Source organism: Panthera onca, chromosome A1 (genome assembly GCF_046562875.1).
Source record: "Panthera onca isolate mPanOnc1 chromosome A1, mPanOnc1 haplotype 2, whole genome shotgun sequence".
Lineage (NCBI taxonomy): Eukaryota > Metazoa > Chordata > Mammalia > Carnivora > Felidae > Panthera > Panthera onca.
In genome coordinates, this window is record NC_138339.1 from 53,122,039 (window position 1) to 53,144,766 (window position 22,728).

Genomic DNA, 22,728 nt, shown 5'->3' on the forward strand with positions numbered 1-22,728 from the left:
GTGACTTCTAAGACTTCACGATTTTAATAAGGATTCTTGGCAGATCTGATGAGACAAACCTTCTGTCACTGGTGATATAGTTTAGGGGCTTGCTAAAGCATCTCTCGTTCCCATGAAAGTCAGTCTTTGCATGCTTGTGTGTGCAGTAAGGAGTTTAAAAGCGCTGGGAAGACACCACGCATGTGTTAATTCGTGCTGCAGCAGCGTGCATCACTTCCACTTTGACCTCATAGTTAATCTGCGTGATAGTTAATTGCGCAGAGACTCTTTGATTTTTTTTTAAATTTCTTTTAAACACACACACACACACACACACACACACACACACACACACAGCCTTAGCCCTGCCTGCCCTCACTAAAAGAAAAAAATCAAAACAGCAAACAAATAATCCTAAAACGATGGACCGGGGGAGTATGTGTAAGTGTCAGGGGCAGGAGTATGTGTAGAGTGTGCGCGCATCTCTCTCCCTTATTTGTCTCGGTGTGCGTCTCTCCCTGTACCCTCCCCCTGCCTCAAATACATTATTCCCCTAGTCTTGGAAGCCGCTCCCAGAGCTGACGCTTTGATGGTATCTGCAAGCGTTTGTGTTGATCTTATTTCTGCCCCCTGAATATTAATTCCCAGAGCTGATGGCAACACAGCATCTCAGTGAAGGGACCTACTAGAGGCAGGTGGGGGGAGCCACCATCAGATCATAAGCATAATAATAATACAAAGAGGAGGGATCCTTTTGCACCCAAGAGGCTAGAGGCAGAGGAGGAAAAAAAGCGATGAGTCCGACAAATATATGGAGCACAGGAAGCTCAGACTACTCGACTCCTGTATTTTCACAGAAAATGACGGTGTGGATTCTGCTCCTGCTATCGCTCTACCCCGGGTAAGATGTGCTGTTTTCAGCATTGTTTTGTTCCGGAGACGTGGGGGAGGGGGAGGGATGTGGAAATCGGGAGACCACCCAGATTTTAAACACTGTTCTGGGATATAGGGTTATAAATGAGGGGAATGTGAAAATAGGGGGGCAGAAAAGAGAGGGAGAAAAGAGGAAGGTCACTTTCATTTATTTCTTAATTTTTTTGATTTTATTTGTTTTGTTTTAGAGTAGAAAAGCTAACGTCATGAAGACTTTGTATTTGGGGAGTAGCATTTTGATAATACTGCAATCTGATATGGAGGTGGGCTGAACTGATACATGCCGGCAATTGAGGCCATGTTGGAGGCATTTTGGGTGGGGGGTCTAGAGCAGAAAACTGCAAATGGGATCCTGGATCACACCCAGGAGATGTATGTATGTGGCAGGGAGGGGTTCTGTTCCTGTACACCAAAGTATTGCTTGCTCCTGCACCTGGACATTCTTAAGATCAGTCAGCCAGATTTTCTCTTCAGTCCCATTGACCTAGCAGCAGATTCCCTGATGGGCAGACATGGTTCAGCACCAGGGACAGCAGTCCCAGTTAGGGCCAAAAGGAAAAGAAGCTTATCTAATCCCATAGGACATCTCTAATTCTATACAGGACATCCCTATAGTGCAGACAGAAGGCCAAGGGAGCCAGAGAGCACTAAAAACCTCTGGGGGTGGTGGTGGTGGGACTATTCTGATTTCTCTACACCCTCCAGGAGGTGGGAGGAGGACTGGGGCATGGGGTGGATAATGTAGTTGATGAATTTATAGAGGATATATGGCTAGAAAAGAGGTGGTCTTGCTGCAGTGTTGAAAAATAAGCTGAACGAAGTAAATGTTAAGCCAAAATTGTGAAGTTATGCATTGATACCTTAAAGCCTTGCTGCACTAAATGGAAAATGGGTAAGGGGAAGATGAATTCCTAAAAACGCTGAGCAATTATATGCTCTGAAGTGCTTTGCACCCAAATTTTCCTGAACTTCATTGCACCAAAAGTATCAGGAGAATATTCTTCCACCTATAGATCATCATTTATCTACACACCTGAATAGCCCCTGGACCTCACGTACACATACCCTCAGGATTTCTAGCCAGGGCCAAAGTCAAGTTAGAAGTCCACTACTTACATTTCTTACTTTCCTCTATACTGTCATTTTGAAGTAAAGCTCTGGAAGAATTACTCTTATCTTCCTCCACCTAGCACCCCACAAAAAGAAGAGAAGAAAACTGGCTATAGAAGAAATCAAGTCATTGCCCTAAGGTTTTTGTGGGAGTTGATACTCTTGTGTAGTAGTTGTGGCAAAAGAAGACAAAAGGCATGAGAGTTAAACTTTTATTTTATTTTATCAAAATTTTCTTGTTAACTTCTCTGGTCCTCCATTCTCTAGGGTAGGTATTGGCAGATAAAGATTTCTGATAAAGAAGAGACACAGGGAAAACAAGGAGTGAAAGCCTTTTTTTTTTTTTTGAGTTTTTAAGCAGAGACAGGTTCTGCTTAATTCTTTCAGCACTTTTCATACCTTTGTTCTTTACTATAAAAATAGAATGTGTTTTCATTAAGAGTATAAGATTAGGTAGCTTTCTCAGAAGTGTATACTACCTTTCACTGGAAATTGTTCTATGCAATACATTTGAGTGGAATCCTGGAAAATCATTTTTTCTATTTAAAAATTATGCATATATATTTCTGTTCAGTGTTTTGTGTAGCTCTTAATTTGTCTCAGGAATTAAAGAGTTGATAGTTGCTTATGGATAGAATATCATTCTCATATTGTTACCATTTATGAAACCTGTGGATTGAAATCTAGACAGGACATAGGGAAATATGTCTTTACTTCCTCTTCATGTCTATCTTAGTAAACAATTTTATAACTAAATCAATGAAGATATTCTTATTTATCTCCAATAGCCTTATTTTAATGAAAAATATATAATTTTATTATTTTTCATAATAGTATCATATTTAACATGCCTTTTTGTTGCCACAGCTCTGACTTTTCCAATATTATATAAAAAGTAAAACTTTAGTGATACATTTTAATTTTCAATTCTTTGCTTAGTAGATGAGCTTTTTAGATAGCTCTAAATAATGTAAATAATGTGTAATGTAAACTCTCCAATAGGAGGATTTGCATATTTTCTCAGTAATGAGAGGGAATGGAGTCATTGCAGTTTAGTGCAGAGAATGTGATCAGAGTTTTAGTTTGCTGCAATCTCATAAAAAAAAAAAAAAAAAAGCCATTTGAGTGGCTGAATAGGGCCGGATGGAAATAGAAGCTTTGATGTCTAAAGCTGATTCTAAAGGAGGACAAAAAAGCATCTGGGAAAATGTAGGATCTTAGGAGCCAATTTAAAAGACGTTTGGGGGGTAAATAGTGGCAGTAGAACCACCTAGAAAGTTGAAGGGAACTTTAAGAAACAAATATTTAATTGACTTTTTCATTTATATACATGCAAAGAATAAGTTTTTACCCCTTATTAAATTGACTAAATTTATTACGTTGTGTTTATACCAAAGGAAAACAAAGAGGATATAAAGCATTGGGATGAGGATGTTAGCACTTAATATCTCTTCTTGTGTGGGAAATATTAGTTTCTGAAACTCAGAGTTATGTAAACTGTCCTGCATCTTGTTTATAGTGCTGTCATAAGAATCACCTAAAAAACTTACCAAAATGGAGATTCCTGAACCCTACACTGAAAGATTCTCAATCTTTATTTCTGGGATGGATCTCAGGAATATTCACTTTCAATAAGTACCCTAGACCCACATTGAAAAAAAGTGGTATTTACTTTGCTGATTTCTAGAAGTTTATTTATCACCATATTTAATATTTATAAGTGCTTTGATTAATGCTATTTTATTACTCAACTGAGCATAATGAGTCAATTCATATACAGAATTTTTCATTTGTAACATTGGGCATATTATATAAACCACAAAGGATAAGGAATATCTAGAAATAATTTTAGTAAACCCAACTCATGTGTGAGTAAACATTGGCTGAAAAAATAAAATATGCATACATGTGTGAATGTGTGTGTAATTATATTCACAAACTACATACACTCCATGTACAACTTTTCATACATACAGGTTTTAAAACAAATTTTACAATTTTATAAACTCTTTCAATGTAACTACATTTCACCTCAGAGTAAAGATACCCTAACAAGAAAAAAGAAATAGAAATTTTAATGTAATAGAAACTTTTTAGAATAAATAGGAATAAGTGTTAAAAGCAAATATATTTTTATATCTATCAGAATAAAATAAGATTTTTATAACATAATTTTTTTCAAGGATAGATTGAATAGACATGAATTTGATTAACTTTTTGATATTAAATGTAACCCTTACCTTGAAGTTTGAGCACTGAATTTTATTTCATTTATTAATTTATTTTTTTATTTTTTTGAGTTTATTTTGAAAGAGATAGAACATGAACAGAGGAGGGACAGACAGAGAGAGAGAAAGAAGGAGGGAGAGAATCCCAAGCAGGCTCTACACTGTCAGCACAGAGCCTGACTTGGGGCTTGAACCTATACAGACCTTGAGATCATGAGTTGAAACCAAGAGTTGGATGATTAACTGACTGAGCCACTCAGGTGCCCCACACTGAATTATAAAAGAAGAAAACTGAGTTCAAGACTTGTAAATATTTTCTGTTCTTAGCTGTTCCCTGAACAGAAATGCTTCAGGTGACTCTTATGGTGAGCTGCTGAAGATTTTGACCCATAACCAATTTTTTCATAGTTTTAACTTTAACAGGCTATGATCCTGCTTGTAGAGAGGATCTTGTGATTCTTCACTATAACCCTGTTTGTTAACAGAATTCATCTCTAGCTACAACCTTATTCTTTCCTATATTTCTAAATCCTCCACTTGGTTTTATTTAGAAGAAAAATAATTTCCTCAGCATAGTTAATTGCTTAGTTGTAGGTGTAAAATTTCAAACAGTCTACCCTGGGGCAAACATGTACCTGGAAAAAAAAGAAAAAAGAAAAATATGATCACCCAGTATTTCTCAAAATCCAGCTGCCCATCACCATCTACACAAAATATTTGACTTATAGGCAGGAATTTAAGAATTGGCTTTTAATTTAAATAGTTACATAAATGTCTGTCTGATATCTTAGACTTCATTTAGAATAATCTCCTCAAAATATTTGAACTACAGAATACTTAATGATACAGGTCTCTGTTCTATACACTTGAAATTTGCTTCCATGTCAAAAAATTTTCAAGTTGGGAGTGCCTGGGTGGCTCAGTTGGTTAAACATCCGACTTTTGATTTCAGCTCAGGTCATGATCTCACAGTTCATGAGTTCAAGCCCCACATTGGTCTCAGTGCTAGTAGCATGGAGCCTGTTTGGAATTCTCTCTTTCTCTCTGTCTCTCGCTCTCAGTCTCCCTGCTCCTCCCCACTTGCACTGTCTCTGTCTCTCTGAAAATATATAGACTTAAAATTTTTTAATGTTTTTACTTATTTTTGAAGGAGAGAGAGAGACAGAGCATGAGTGGGGGAGGAGCAGAGAGAGAGGGAGACATAGAATTTTAAGCAGGCTCCAGGCTCTAAGCTGTCAGCACAGAGCCCGACTTGGGGCTTGAACTCACGAACTGTGAGATCATGACCTGAGCTGAAGTCGGACGCCCAACTGACTGAGCCACCCAGGTGCCCCTGAAAATAAACAAACTTAAAAAAAAAAGAATTTTTCAAATTGAAGGGAAATAATGCTAACTTTGGAGACTTTATCTTTGTTGTAAATATGTTAGTAGGGCTCTGGCTCCTTGTCACTGCCACAGTTTCCTAGCCATTCCAAAACGGGCTTTTCATTGTTGAAATACAAGTAGACTTTGCTGGAATGACACATACTTGTTTTTTTAAATGTTTTTTTTTAACATTTGTTTATTTTTGAGAGACAGAGAGAGACAGAGCACAAGTGGGGAGGGGCAGAGAGAGAGGGAGACACAGAATCTGAAGCAGGCTCCAGGCTCTGAGCTGTCAGCGCAGAGCCGGATGTGGGGCTCGAACTCATGAACAGCGAGATCATGACCTGAGCCAGAGTCAGACACTCAACCAACTGAGCCACCCAGGTGCCCCTGGAATGACACATACTTGTAATTGAAGGGGAACAAGTACATATTGGTCTTACTAAGTAGACTTTGGTTCTACAACCAAACTTGTGTTCATGGCAGGGTTTCAATGATTACAAAGGATCTTTGCTTAAAAGTATTCTTGTTTTCCCCACTATTATTTTATTTGCTATTCATATGGTTTTCCTTATTAATGGGTGGAGAGTGTAATGCCAGTGCTACTTATTTAGCATTTACATGGCATTTTATCTATAGAGTTATACAATGATTTTTTAATGATATAGAATTATTACCATATTTTGCAATCTTATCACAATACTATAAGGATTAATATGATTTGGAGTTAAATTTTATTTTTACTCCAAGCCACTAATGTGTAACTTAAAGAAGGGTTTTTTATTTTCTTTTAAAGGATATTTATTCTCCAGAATATGGGAGAAATGAATAGCAAACAACCCTCCCAGTAAAGTCAACTAGAGAGGCCTTTCATATCTCAAAACAATCCAAGTATTTTCTTACCATTAGAAAGCAAAAGGGTGGCTATACTTGTGTAGTTTGGATTATTGCCCTAAGAATGTGATTAGAGGAGTTTTAATCCTGCTGTACAACTAATATTCAAGAAGACTCAGACTAGTCCCTTAACTTCTCCATATCTCATTTCCTACAGCTTTCACAAAGAAAATATTATTTTCCTTATCAAACTCATGAGACCAGAGAAAAGAATGTGCATGCAAAAATTCTCAGAAAAAAAATAAAGCCCCAGTTTCTAGGTGTAAGTTCATACTCCTCTGGAAATTGAAGCTTAAGCACTTTGATATTAAGCTATCATATGCCAAAGTTAATTAAGCAGTTGCTTGTATGATTGAGGTGATTAAAATGTCAACCTTAAATATTAACATATTGAACATAGATACCCAGATATTGAAGTAGTAATATTATTTCTGCTTGAATATTTAGTTTAGTTGTTTTGATTTCGTCTTTCATTATTTTTTTCCTAAGGATTTTTGTAGATCTTTAATTTCATGTCTTCTCTTAGGAGATGATACTTAAAATTTGCCTGAACCTCCCAATAACAGATTTATTGAACTTGCTATGTACAGCCTAGAAATTGTGTTTCTCTTCAAACCTCATCTGTTGAATCTCTTTTCCTCACACCTGGACAATATCTAAGACAAATCCTATAAGTTTTCTCTTTATTTTAGAGTTTAGAATAATCTTGTTTTTAGGTATTAAACTCTCATCTAAATTGATCTTTCAACCTCCCAGTGAGTTTTGTTTTGTTTTTTCTTCTGTTCTTTTGATCAGGCTTGACCTAGGATTTGGCTTGTTATGCTTGTTTTTGACTATTTTTTGTTATGCTGTTTTTGTTATGCTTTTTATGCTGTTATGTTTGTTATGCTCTTGTTATGCTGTTTTTGACTATTTTTTGAGATTGGAGTGGAAAGATAGAAGATAATTAAAGGAGGAGAAAGATCTTAATTAGTATTATCTGGGTGACAGATACCTAAATGTTCAATTATTCTTTCATGGGGAGATTGGATGGGTTCTATGAAGATACCCTCTTTCTCCTCCCCACTTTTGGGGACCTATAACATCACATTATTCCCTGACATGAGTTATACTATATGATGGCTGATGTTGGATGACACCCCTTCAGCTCCACTCCAAAATATACCCACCCTGATTCCCTGCTAGCATCATCTCACCAGATAGACAGTTTTTAAAGACAATTCCAAGATGATTTTGTTTTGTTTTGGCATTCATTTGTTTTGGCATTCATGGGAAGGGCAGAGAGGAGAGGGAGGGAGAGAGAGAGGGAAGAAGGAAGGAGGGAAGGAGTGAGGGAGGAAGAAAATATGAACTGATAGACTTAGCAAACTCCCTGTCAGATTCTGGAAGTGAAGATCTTTCTAACTCTATTCACTATTGGGTCATTCAAACAAGCCTATTACCTTTAGACTTCTTCAGGAAAGAATCAGGCTAGTCATTTAGACTCTTCAGATTATAGAGAATAAAGGCCAAATTTACCTAAGAGTTCTCTATCCACTCTGTTTCAGAGAGCATTAAAGCAGGTATGCAATTTTCTGTTTGGGGTAGGGATAGCAATTGCCCTCCTTAGTTTTCTCTCACAGTGGACATCTATGAGTGGATTTTGTGACTTCTTTTTTAATTGTCTTGAGATAGAAGTGGAACAAGTACCTCCATGGGAGGAGGGGATATGAAATTGCATAGCTCTTTCTACTCATAGGCCAATAACCTTCTTCTGTAAGAACACCTCTGTCATTGATTCCTTACACATCTGTTATGTGGCTCCAAACTGGGAAAAGGAAAAGGAATCCATGACCTGTTTTAGCCTTCTCTAGCAAGGTCTGCCTCTTTTTGGTGCCTAACAGATTTGTATTAAATGAGATCCTAACACTTCTTGCCATTTTTTCTCTATTCTCGACATTGGTCGTGACAACAGGGAAAGTATATTTAATATTCTGTTCCCAGGGCGCCTGGGTGGTTCAGTCATTAAGTGTCTGGTCTGACTTGAGATCAGGTCACTATCTCACAGTTCATGGGTTTGAGCCCTGAGTCAGACTCTGTGCTGACAGCTCAGAGCCTGGAGTCTGCTTCAGATTCTGTGTCTCCCTCTCTTTCTGCCCCTCCCCCGCCTATTCTCTCTCTCTCTCTCTCTCTCTCTCTCTCTCTCTCAAAAATAAACATTAAAAATTTTTTTAACTAAAAACTTGTGTTACCTTTGCAATATTTCTTCCAAGTATCCACTGGCTAGTTCACCTACTTCAAGTCTTTTCTCAAATATTACTTTCCCAATGAGGCCTACACTGATTATTCAATGTAATGTTGCAAACAACCCTCAACCTTGTACTCAAAATTCCACTTATCCTCATCTATGTTTGATCCTTCCTTATACTTCAAGCCTTAAGTAATTAAGCAGATAATTTTATTATATGTTGCTTACAGGTTTATTATTTTTTACTTTTCATTTTCTGCCTCCCTTAGCTAGAAGCCAGGATTAATGAAAGCAAGGTTGCTGATTTGTCTACTGATATAACCCAGGCTTTTAGAGAAAGGCTTTGCCTCTAATAGATCTTTAATAATTCTTTTTCAATTAAATAATTAAAAATTCATTTTCTTTTCCCTGAAATTTGTCTTTTTTTATAAAAGGAAGAAAGAAAAGCCTTTTTATTTTCCTAACAGTATCTCACTCTAAATTCAGCATATGCAGCTGCCAGTAAAAACAAAAAAGCAAATAGGTCCTGTAGTGTAATGTAGTCCTTAAAGAACATAAGCTATGGAGCCACACTTAACCAGAATTCCAATTACTATCCCTACCATCACTTGATGGCTCTCAGCCACCTTCATGTAGTCTTAGTGTCTTCAAATAAAAAAAGGAAGATAATAATTTTACATAAGATTATTTTGTGTAGTAATTGATATGATATGTGTAAAGGGCTTCACACATGTTAATCATCCCTTGTATGTTGTCATTTTTGTTATTGTTTTTGTTACTTCTATAGGGTCTATTTCCTGGGGATATTCCTAGAAGCAGAAGTGTCTTCTCCACCTCTGTTAAACTCCAAATTTTAGGAGAGTGCAGAAGAGTTTCTTAATAAAAATTCTCTAGTTCTTTAGTCTCCTACCTTAACTTGTATAGGAAAAGAAAATAGGGGAGAGGTCCCCGAGTTTGTAGAATGCCTATGCTAATCATTGATTTTAGATCATTATTATAAACTTAATATTTCTAACAGATGTCAATTAGATGCCAATATAATAAGAAAATATATGCTAACATACGAAACTTCTTGAAGATAGCTTCCTTAATGATATGCAAAGGAGCATCTTTTTCCAGAGATAGTGTGACACCACTGTCTTTTAGTTTCTGAGCAAAATTACTCAACCCATTTTTCAGAGCAAACTCACGTTGTTGTCCAGCAAACCCTGGAGAGTAAGGAGGAAGGAGACAATCCAAGCTGATATTTTGCTATTAAGTGTCATGACTAACTCATGTTTTTCTTTGTGCCTAATAGGTATGATCATAGAATTAAACTCAACATTATCTGTTGTGTAGGGTACTATATCTGTCACCCAAAGTATCGTTCTGATTCCAGTTTTGCTATCTTAGTAATTTACCACCCAGCAAAGAGACTTTCCTTGTATCAAATATATTATTTAAATAAAGACAATTGGGATGTAGTAAAATATTCAGAATTTAGGTGTATAGTTAGATGAATTTTTTTCAAATGTATCCACTAGTATAACCATCCCTCCTACACACACACACACACACACACACACACACACACACACACACAGGTTTTTAATATATATTACTTTCCATCACACCTGTAGATTTTCTTGTGCTCCTTTCCAACTAGCTACCTGTCTACTCTCCCTTTCCTCCCTTCTTCTGGTAGTCTCTCTTGTGGCTTTTCTCACCATAGACTTTTTTTTTCCTGTTCTAGAACTTGATAGTGATGAAATCAACAGGTTGTACCTAGCTGCTTTTGCTAAACATAACGTTTTTGAGACATAATAATGTTGCAGATATTATGAGTTCCTTTTTATTGTTAAGAATCCATGGTATGAATTACAGCATGTTTACTGAGTCTTTTCTTGATGTATCCAATTTGAAGCAGTTTGGGCAAAGCTGGCAAGGACATTACTGTACAAGTGTTTCTTTGGACCTGTTTCCATTTCTCTTGGGGGGATTGATGGGACACAGAATTGATTTATTTGTATATTATAAGAAATTATTGGAACAATTTTCTAATGTGTGACAGTTCAAGTTGCTGCAAGCCCTTACAACTTTAGGTATTGTCTGCCTTTGTTTTAGTTACCTATTTCTATATAAGCAGGTATCCAAAGCATATCTTACAAGGTTTCTGAGGATCAGAAATCCAGGGGTGACTTAGTTGGATGATTCTGGTTCACGATCTCTCATGAGGTTGCAATAAAGTTCTTGAACAGGGTTCCAGATATCTGCAGGTTCTGGACAGTCCATTCCCAAGTTCACTCCTATATTGATAGGAAGCTCCATTTCCTTGACTGGTGGCCTTTCCATGGTGATGGAGAAGTGGAGTGAAAAGAAAGAAGAGAGAAAGAGAGAATGCACGCTCATGCGTGCAAGAGAGAACTCAAGATAGAAGCCATAGAATTTTGTAATAAAATCTTATAATTATGTACCAATACTATTGCCATGTGGTGTTAGTAACAGAGAAAAATCCTGATACACAGTGGGAAAGGTTTAGGTAAAAGTGTGAATGTGTGAATACCAGGAAGATAAGAATCACTGGGGACATGTCAGAAGCTGGTAACTAAAGCCTTTGGGGTTTTAACCATTATAGTGGGAGTAAAGTTGTACCTATTCAGGTTTTTTTGTTTGTTTTGATATATTTTATTATTGATTTGTAGGAGTACCTTATGAATTATAAATAAAAGTCCTTTGTCAGATATAAGTAGTGAAAATATTTTTCCAGTCTATGGGCTTATTATTTATTGATTAGATGAACAAAATGTTCAATTTTAAAGTATAATTCATCATTGTTTCTATTCTGGTTAGTGGTTTTCTATCCTATCTAAGATATTTGCCTCCCCCAAGTTTGCAAAAATATTTTCATATTTTTTCTAGAGGCTTTGTAATTATAGATTTCTCTTTGATCCATCTCAATTTTTTATTATTTTCATTTAATATGTTAGAGGATGAGATTCATTTCCCCTATACATTTATCCAATGGTCTTAGCCCTATTTTCTGGGAAGATTTTCCTTTTCCTATTGACATTCCTTTGAACTTTGTCAAAATGTTATTAACATGTATGTTGAGTTCTGTTTCTGAAATCTGTTTTCTATTCCATTGGTCTACTTGACTATTCTTAAGTCAGTACCATATAACTTTGATCATTGTAGCCTTGTAATAAATCTTGAAATAAGGCACTGAATATGAAATAGATCCTTATGTATTTTTCTTTTGCAAGATCTGATTTGTCTATTTTACATCTTTTATATCCTCACATATTTTTAGTAAATTTGTCAACTTATACAAAAACAAACAAAACAAAAATGTCCTGCTGTGTCTCTTTTGAAGTGGTACTGAATGTATAGATCAAGTTAAAAATTATTGACATTTTGACAATGTTAAGTCCTTTAATCCATGGGCATGGTTTATCTTTCTTTATGTTTAGGTTTTCTTAAGTTCTTCTCACTAATTATATATTTCAGTGTAGACACTGAACATTCTCCTTAAGTTTATTAAGTATTTTGTCTCATTTTAAGTTATGTTTTTAAATTATTTTCTGTTTATTATTATTATATAGAAAAGCAATATATTTTGTATATTACTTTTATATCCTCTAGTATTTGTTCTAAAAGTTATTCCAGTAGTTCTTATAGGTCCCTTATGATTTTTTATATGCAATATTGTTATCTGCAAATAAAAATAGTTTTACTTCAGAATAACTTATTTTTTAAAAATTTTTTACATTTTATTTATTTTTGAGAGAGAGACAGAGCACAAGGGGGTGGGGAGTGTCAGAGAGAGAGAAAGGGAAAGAGAGAGAGAGAGAGAATCCGAATCAGGCTCCAGGCCCTGAGATGTCAGCGCAGAGCCTGACGTGGGGCTCAAACTCACAAACCATGAATGAGATCATGACCTGAGCCGAAGTCAGAGGCTTAAGCAATTGAGCCACCCAGGGCCCCCCAGAATGACTTCTTGAAACACAAATATGGTTGTTATATTGCCACATTAAATATTTGCAGTAACTCCCCTAATACCATAAGATCCAGTTGTCTTATGTAGACTTGCAGGTAATATACCATATATTTGTTATACAAAATGGAGACATTTTTATAGTGAAAGGGTATAATTATTAATAATTCTGTCAGGATCACAGGTGCCAACTGGAACTTTCCCAGGCAAACTGGGCATGTGAATACTCAATATGGTCTTTCATGATCTGATCCCTGACAACCTCTCGAGTGTCAGCTTCTGATTTTTCATCAGATACAACTTGACTCTCCCACTATATTTTACTGTTTTCTTTCAAATGCTAGTTTAATTTTCCTATCTCCTTTACACATACTACTTTCAGAGCTCTTCCCTCTCAATTTTCTTTTGAAGATTTTGAAATTCTATAATTCAGAATTTCCATCATTGAGATGTTTTAGGATTGAAGAATATTTTTAATATAAATCTCTTCTATTTCATGGTTAAAAAGGAGAGATCATAGTAAAAGATACTTAACTGAACTAATTCTTATAGTTAAAAGGATGAAAAATATCCGGTAGTGATACCTTACCTAAATGGAAAAAGAAAACTTCTTAGTCACACCACATGTCACCTCCCCCAAATATTTATATAATACAATAAACAACAAATAAAATGAACTCAATGGACAACATAATGGCCCTGTTGGCCATTAAGTACTCCTTGAAACATGTAACTTTTCAAATACCCTTGTGGTCAACAGGCCATTTACAGAGTTTCTGAGGTCCATGATAAGAGCTCCTTTTTGTAGATATGCTACCATTCCCATATACAGCTCAATTTCTCTGATGAATAAGTATGAAAGTAGACTCTGTAGAGAATCATAATAGGGAGAGAGATATTTTCTCATTAATTTTATTATTTGGACCTCAGATTCCAAGTAATCTCCTAAGCAGAATCTTAGTCGATGTTTAGGTATAAATGAAATTTATCAGAAAAATGCACATAAAGCAGAAGTTTGGAATTAGTGGTTACATACTCTGATTTAGGTGATCTGAATAGTGCCCTTCTTAATTCCTGTTTATTTTGTGAATCACTTTTTGTTTAATCCATAGCCACTTTGTTCCTGGCACTATGCCGGATGCTGAAAAGCATTGAATGAGACAAACCAGTCCTTGCTCTTGTGGAAGTTATTTTCCAGAATAAAGATGTGCTTTTAAAAGCAAAACACTATACTATTTATTATATATTATAATTATACTTTTATAAATTTACTTATAGAAAATATTCTATTCTATATTTATTTGTTTCACTTACTGCCTCTGATTTAAGGAAATTGTGTAACCAGGTAAACATTTCATGCTCAATCATTTTTTTCAACCCATAGGTCCATGTGATTCTGTCCACTTTCTCCTTGAAATAGGCTAACATGGGATGTCATTAGACTCTTGTTGAGCTTTAAATTGCTATGTTAAACGTGAATTTAACAAATGCAAAGCAGACCAATTTCCTCCTTCTTGTCTCCTGCTTTCCTGCCATAAATAAATATTTGTTGCATTCCCAATACTTGTTTGGCACTATACTAGGGGATGGAGATAAAACCATGAGAAAAATAGGTACCTTCTTAATTCTTTTAGACCTTACAGTTTAGGGAAAAACAGTACACAAACAAACTTCAAAGAGAGGTGAGTGTTGAAGAAATAAAAATTTGATATGATGGAGAAAAGAAAAGAATTACTTTAGGTAGAATGGTCAGGAAAGGCCATTCTGACTAATGGATAAGAAATTGAGTTTATATGAGTATTACAAAAATTATCCATGAAAAGATTGAAGTGAAGATGGTTCTTATCATAGGTAACTGCATGTGCAAGGGTCCTGAATGGAGTAAGAACTTGGTGTGATTTAGGAACTAAAAAAAGGCCCAGATGGCTGGAGGATAGTAACTAAGAATGAAAAAGTCAGGACATAGGATTTAGGAGGCAGAAATCTACTTCCTATTACATGGAGTTGTAGCTTTAGTGAAAAAGTTGAATTATATTCCAGATAAGGGGTTTGTGTCAGGGGAAATGCCTCATATAATAACACCATCAATTTTTTTTCTTAAGGAAGAAGTGTGCCTCTATGATTTGGGGAATGTTAAGAGTTGCAATTTACCTACCAATTCTCAATTGCCTGTAATTAATGAAATTTTTTACTTTAACCTTCCTTAGAGTTATATATAGTAGCGTTCTACAGTTTGTTACAGAATCTTAGTGGGATCAAGAGTTAGTTATTAATTCTGCTATTATGTCAATTATTTGAAGTGTAGTAATTATTTTGTGGCATTGTTATGAAATGATTGCACTATATTTAAATAATGTGTTTAAACAAATATATTTTATAAAGATGAATATTCTGTATCTAAGAAGTAGCAACGATAGTCTCTTATTTCCAAATTAATCAATATGACTTAAGAGCAGTTATTTGGATGACTGAATTTTAGATTTTAAGGGATTCTCCAAGAGCATTAACAAAAGTATACTTATTTCTTATCCATAAAATATGTTGCTGAACGTAATCTGTGAACAACAAAGCCATGAAAAGTAATATTCCATCTAAAAAGCTGAAAGAAATCCAAATATCATTGTACCAATTTAAAAGGAAATCACATTACCATTTCATTAATAAAATTCCTTTTTCCCCAGAAGATTTTTAAATGTTTAGACTCAATCACCTCATACTTTAGTATCTGGAAATTTCACAAATATCTCATATCAAAGAATATTTTAAAATGTTCAGTGATTTAAGTTTACAGCATAATAGCTCTTTGTTTCATTTTTAGGTTAACATCAAGCATAAATGACCTTTTTTGGTAGGGAGTTTTATGAATTTTCATACAAACATAAATTCTTGTAATTCAGTAGCAGGATACTGAATTGTTCTATTACTCCCCTTCCCAAAATAACTCCCTCCTACCACCCTTTGTAGTCAAACCATTCTCCCTCCCTTAAATCTTGACAAAAACTGGTCTTTTATTCATTAGTGTAGTTGTTTTCTTTTGAACAACATTATATAAGTGGCATCATCTAGTTGACTCCATATAGTGCTTTTGAGATTCATCTAAGTTATCAAGATGTCAGTAAACACACACACAAAGAGGTTCAACTGTCATAGCCATTAAATGTAAATGTACATTACGATACCAGTATACACTTATCAGAATGGGTAGAATAAAAAAAATACTGGCAAGACTAAGGGTTGGTAAGGATGTGGAGCACCTGAAACTCTTATACATTGCTAGTGGGAATAATTGGGCAATTTTGTATAAGGTTAAACATACATACTATTACTCAGCAATCTACTATTTGTATGACAGAATTAAATATCTTACGGAATAATAACTTTAAAAATGGATTACTAGATTATTTTTTTCTGGAATGCTTACACAACATGATCATATTAAGTTTTTCCAGATGAGATGGAAGTTTCTTTTATATTGACTCGAGATTGTACTCTTGACTGAATTAATCAGGACTTTTTCATTGATAGTGATATCACCGAAATGGTAACCAGCAATTTGATCTACTTTGACATCACTGGTGATTGTGTACCTGAGGATACTGGAAAGAATGGAAAGAATACCGTTAAGGAACACATGGAAGTATGGATTCTGTGGGAGTCTCTTTTTGTAGTTTGTGCATTAGGTTATCAGTCTCTTGAAAAAAGTAATAATACACTATCTAGAAAAGACACAAATTGACATTGTTATTCCATTAAGGCACTCTGTACATGATATGAATTCATTATCACTTAAAGCTTTTAACCTTATTTCCTGATACAGGATCTAAGTTTGTTAGTACATAAATGATGAAAACTGGGCTTTCTCTGTTAAAATTTTTAATTTGCCTATGAACCAGCATGACAATTTAAAATGTGCTTAAACTGGGGCAAAGTTAGGGTGATTTCAAATTCTATTGGGATTTCTTTTTTTTTTACATTGTTTTGGAATTCTAAGAACGAAAGTAAGTATGGACTCTGTAAAATACATCTACAGAGCACTTATTCTCATTTTCAGTACAGTTTTTTGTTAACATCTACAATACTTTCATAATGATTAATACAAAGTGAATTAATGATTGAATAAAAATTTCTATGATCTGGAGTATTTATAATTCCTAGTTATGTAAATTTACATTATAATGAGATAAAAATGGATTACTTATATAACAGGGATAGGGAAATTGAGGAGGAAGAAAACTGAAAGGTAAGACTTGATTAATTTTTTTAACGTTTTAATTATTTTTGAGAGAGAGAGACAGAGAGAGAGAGAGAGGGAGAGAATGAGCAAAGGAGGGACAGAGAGAGAGGGAACAGAATCCATGAAGCAGGCTTCAGGCTCTGAGCTGTTAGCGCAGAGCCTGACGTGGGGCTGGATCCCATGAACCACTGGATCATGACCTGAGCTGAAGCAGACACTTAACTGACTGAGACACCCAGGTTCCACAGATTTGATTAATTTTTTAAAGTGACTAATAAAACCTTGATTTTAAGAAAATGTTTTAGGCAGCAAGAGCCAAATAATAAAACATTAAGAGTGATCTAGAAGTAACCATGGCCACAGAGAGGGTGTTGGAAATTGTATTGACTTCAACTTAAAGATACAGTACAATTTTAGAAAATAAAGAAACAAAGGAGAGAAAAAAAATTTCCTATAATTATGCTCACTCAGATGTATGTACTCATGTTAGTAAAATTCCACATAAAAGTGAAAATTCAATCAGCCACCTGAATAAATGAGCTCCATATTTCCAAACATCTGAATATTAAAACAAAATTGGAATATTTTACTTTCTGCTCTCACAGAACAGTGTCCAAAGATAGGAATTTTCAATATATTTTGAATACATTTGAATAAACATCTGAATATATGTAGATATTGCATATAATAGAATCAGCCTTCATTTTCCTTTCTTTTCCTTTCTTTATTTTCTTTTCTTTTAAGATTTTATTTTTTAAATAATCTGTACACCCAATATTGGGCTTGAACTCATAACCCTGAAATCAAGAGTCACATGCTCTACTGACTAAGCCAACCAAGTTCCCCCATCCTTCATTTTCTTACACTAGTTTTCAGTGACCCTTAAACTAACCTAAATCTGGGACAGTTTAACCTTTGAGAGAAAGTACACAAGAGGTCCTCCTAACCACATGTGTGGCCTCCTTGCAAATATGGGAACAGTTTTTATATGTGTGACTTTTATTTTGCTGGAAGAGCAAAAGTTGTATCAGTTCTTCAAAATGTTTTATGTTCCAGAGAAAACTATCCTTCTTACTACAGAAATTAAGGTTTTGCAGCAAATGCAAAAGCATGTTCATAGAAATAACCTTACCATCAAGTTGGAGGTACTGCAGACAGAGATTAGTCATGGTCTACCATATGACAGTGTTTTTATTATTGCCTTGTGTTGTTAGTTAAGTGTTGCCTGTTTCTGACTTTTCAGGTATTTGTTTCCTCAAATAGATGAAAGGTGTTTTGATATCAGCATTGAACTTTCTATTTCTTTCCATCTGCAGTTGTGCTCTGCACAAAAGAATCTCAAATACATGCTAATTAAGTGAAGGACCAAGAAATCTAAATCTATAAGGCATTATTTCCCAAATTTGGCTACCTTCATGGTTTTTGCCACATCTCAGTGACATCTGATCATTTATTTCCTTGATATCTTTCATAAAACTGGTATCTTTTTAAAACATATTATTTTATTTAATACATTAAATAATAAAAGAAAATCTTAAAAATCATTTTTACTTTTCATAATGCAAGACAACTGCCAAGTAAATACAATGAAACCAGGGTGGTGTTATGACATTTTAAATGTATATATTACTTTCTACTAGAAGTGCTAAGCTTGATGTTCTCCTTAGAAAGCAGATTAGTAAATTGGCAAATGTGGCTAAAGACAAATTACAAATAAACCAAGACAGTGTCTTTAATATAACTGAATATGCTAAAAGAAAATTAAAAAGGGAAAAATTTCAAATTAGGTGTTTCAGTGTCTTAATGTTATTCCTATGTGACACTTAAAGCTGCCTTGTTTACCAAGGACAGTTGTCCTAAGTTCTCGGAAATACTGATATGGGATGATCTTAATAGGACATAAATTTTGAGGACAATGCTATCTTGAATTTCCAGTGTACCCTGAAACACTATTTCTAAAAATAGAAAACTGTGTATTTCTAGAATGAAGGAGAGCAGCCCCCCTTAATTATATTGGCCGAGTTTGTCACTGCGTTGTCACAGTCCGACAATAATGCAAGTGCAATGGCTAAGTTCTGCTACCTCATAGAAAAAAAATTGTTGCATGAGATCAACATGTTATGGCCCCACTTTAGGGTACTGCCTTTTAAAGTTCCATATTAGTATATAGATTGCAAGAAGAGTTGTTTCACTTTCCCAAGATCATTCAGGTTTTGAAGCCATAGCTTTTACTCTGTGGCAAAGTTTACCCAAACAAGAATTTGAGAATATTATTATTTTTTATCACTTGGTAAAAAAAAATCACATAAAAATACTTTATAAATAAAGGGATAAATTAGGAATGTGCCAGTTTAATAATCATTATTATCTATATAAATATCAATGTTTACACCATAAGAATTCTAGTATTCATTGATATTTCTTTCTTAGCACAATTTACCATCAACACTTTATTTCTATTCTATCCAACAGCTATAGACAGTTGGTGTCTGGTTTCTAGAGTTAGCCATGGCCTTGTTTCCTTTTTAACTCTCAAAGACATCTTGAGTGTATGTTACCTGAGTTTTCACATGCAAAGAATTATAGCATTTAACAAAAAAGGTGATGGCAATTATATGATGGCATATTATATGAGCAGCTCATTTTAATATTAGCTATAATTGTTACATGTGTACATTTTTAAATAGAGTAAATTTTACCATGTGAATTTTGCCAACATTCAATTTTTAAAAATAACCCACATTCTCCTTGATTCATTCAGTATTTTGGAAACTATTCATTGTGTGTTTTGTCAAGTGGCAGGCACTTGGCAAATTTTCTGAAAATGACACTGTTGGAGACGGAAACATTTCTTGCTGTTAGGAACCTAATGTTCTACTTTTAACGCTCACACCTAAACCTAATTTTTAAATGCTTTGTTGTTGTTGTTATTGTTGTTGTGAAGCAAAAATGTATGCAGAGTACAAAAGGACTAAAGATGGCTCAATGAATCATCACAAAATCCATATAATCACCAACCACAACTGGCAATAAAATATTGTTAGCACCCTAGGAAACAGCCTCATCTCCTTCCTCATTTTCTTCTTCTTTCCCTTCCCCCAAAGAAACCATTGTTTTGACTTTGAGCTCGATATTTGAATTTTGCCTTTTATTAAATTTTTTAAAGGTTTATTTATTTTGAGAGAGAGAGAGCACTAGTAGGGGAGGGGGGAGAGAGAGAGAGGAGGCTAGAGAATCTCAAGCAGACATGGGGCTTAATCCCGCGACCATGAGATCATGATCTGAGCCAAAATCAAGAGTCAGACATTTAACCAACTGAGCCACCCAGAAGTCCCTGCCTTTTATTACATTTTATATGCAGAAACAGCATGTGGGTGTGTGTATATGAGTGTATGTGTAGTATCTTTTGCTCAAATTTTGATTTTTCAGATTTCATTTTGCTGAATTTAGTAATAGTTCACCAATTTGTATTATTGTATAATATTATGTGAATATACTGTATTTTATTAATCCATTCTACTGAATTATGTTCTTATCTGTTTGGGTCATGTTTTGTTTTATGTTTATATCTATTACTAATAATGCAACTACGGATATTTCTGCACAAGTCTTTGAGTGGATATGTGCATGTGTTTCTTTTTGAAATAAATCTAGGGATGGACTTTTTGGGGGTGATTATCACTAGCAGACAATGCCAAAATGTTTTTCCACCAGTAGTGAATGAGTCCTAGTTGCTCCACAGTCTCCCACTTTTATTCAAGAACAGTTAAAACAAACCAACAAGGACGGTGAAGTGGCTAACCCAGAGAAAATGGAATTCAGGGATAATTCTAGACCTAACATTGATTTTCTTTTCTTTTCTTTTTTTTTTCTGTATACACCCCTGGACCCCAATCAGTGTTGTGGTTGCCTTTTCCACATTTCCTCTCCTCACTTTATTAATTGTCCCAATTTCCCTTGGGTGTCTGTGAAGTCCTCATGCTTTTTTGTGAAGCTAATTCCATCTTGGATACTAGTGGTAGGATAGTTAGACTAAAATAATTAATATAATCCCACCCTTGGCCTTGGATCATAGTTTCATATGTGTGAATTCCTATGTATTTGGCTAGTGATGCACGAAATTAGACTTTCTGAGGACTTCCTTCTTTTTGAGAGAATTTCTGGAAGAGTTTCTCTACGTTTTCATAGATGTAAATAAAGAGGCATAGAAGTTAGGAGTTGGAGTTAGCTTCTCCTGACTGCAAAGTCAAGCTACCTTTGCGTTGAAGCTGACACCGTGGAGGATAGAAGGGTGAGATACAAAGAATCAGAGTTTTTAAATACATAGTTGTGAAGCTAACCAGGGCACCATGAAGCTTATCCTACATTAGGCTTTATGATTATATATTCCAGTGCTCCCCAATTTAGTTTGAATGTTCTGAGACTTGCCTTGAAATTTATCTTACCTAATAAAACCCCACAGACAGTTATTTGATATGGATCGTTGGTGGTTGCTAATAAAAAAAAAAAAAAAAACAGTTTGCATTTACACACTGGAATATATGTGTGTGATAATGGACTCAGTCAAATAAGCATATTTACCCACAGCTGTTAACCTAATTTTAAAACATTGAACCCGGTAAGAGCTAAGGAAATCATCACAAATAGGAAAATTCATTACCAGAATTGATACTTAGGGATTTGCTTCCTTGCTGTAACACTCCCCTTTTTGTATATCCGCACTTGGCTACACACACGGGCAGAGAGCATTCCCAACAGGTTATGCACAGGTTCCTTACATGTCCTTACTGGGAGGTACAGAATCGCATAGGCCACTAAAGGCCCTAGGTGAAAGAGTAACTGGTGCCCCAATGCTCTTGTTTACAGAACACCACAGCATCTTGTGAGTTCCCAGTCCTCTTGGACAATACAGAGTGGAGTCCCTTCCTCCCATGATCACATTATGAGTCCCCATGTCCTTTGAGACATATATTTCACCTTCCATACCTGCTCTGACACTTTTTGCAGTGGCTGGAGGACATCGTTTAAAATGAACTGGTTGATATGTATGTCTTGCTCCTGGAGTGTGCACGGCTCACCAAACTGATAAAGAGTTTGAGATGCTTGACCACATCCATGAAGTTAAATTACAAGCTCTGGTTTTTTTTTTTTCTTTTAATGTTCATTTATTTTTGAGGGGGTGGGGAACACAGTCAGGGGAGGGGGACAAAGAGAGGGAGACACAGAATTTTATTTATTTATTTATTTTTTCAATATATGCAGTTTATTGTCAAATTGGTTTCCATAACACACAGGTGTCCTCCTCAAAACCCCTCACCCACTCTCCCCTCCCTCCCACCCCCCCATCAACTCTCAGTTAGTTCTCAGTTTTTAAGAGTCTCTTATGCTTTGGCTCTATTCCACTCTAACCTCTTTTTTTTTTCCTTCCCCTCCCCCATGGGTTTCTGTTAAGTTTCTCAGGATCCACATAAGAGTGAAACCATATGGTATCTGTCTTTCTCTGTATGGGTTATTTCACTTAGCATCACACTCTCCAGTTCCATCCATGTTGCTACAAAGGGCCATATTTCATTCTTTCTCATTGCCACGTAGTACTCCATTGTGTATATAAACCACAATTACTTTATCCATTCATCAGTTGATGGACATTTAGGCTCTTTCCATAATTTGGCTATTGTTGAGAGTGCTGCTATAAACATTGGGGTACAAGTGCCCCTATGCATCAGTACTCCTGTATCCCTTGGGTAAATTCCTAGCAGTGCTACTGCTGGGTCATAGGGTAGGT

General features: G+C 35.3%; 1 protein-coding gene across 2 annotated transcripts in view; it reads left to right on the top strand.

Annotated features, from left to right (window-relative positions):
• Positions 1 to 302: 302 nt before the first annotated feature.
• GABRG2 (gamma-aminobutyric acid type A receptor subunit gamma2) overlaps positions 303 to 22,728 on the top strand; it is a 113,163-nt gene continuing 90,737 nt past the window's right edge. The window contains exon 1 of one of the 2 annotated variants that reach the window (XM_060634938.2): positions 303 to 880. In XM_060634938.2, the coding sequence (XP_060490921.1) occupies positions 774 to 880 (107 nt within the window). In that variant the 5' untranslated portion in view covers positions 303 to 773. The remainder of the gene's footprint in view (positions 881 to 22,728) is intronic. The other variant, XM_060634939.2, reaches the window with a different exon arrangement.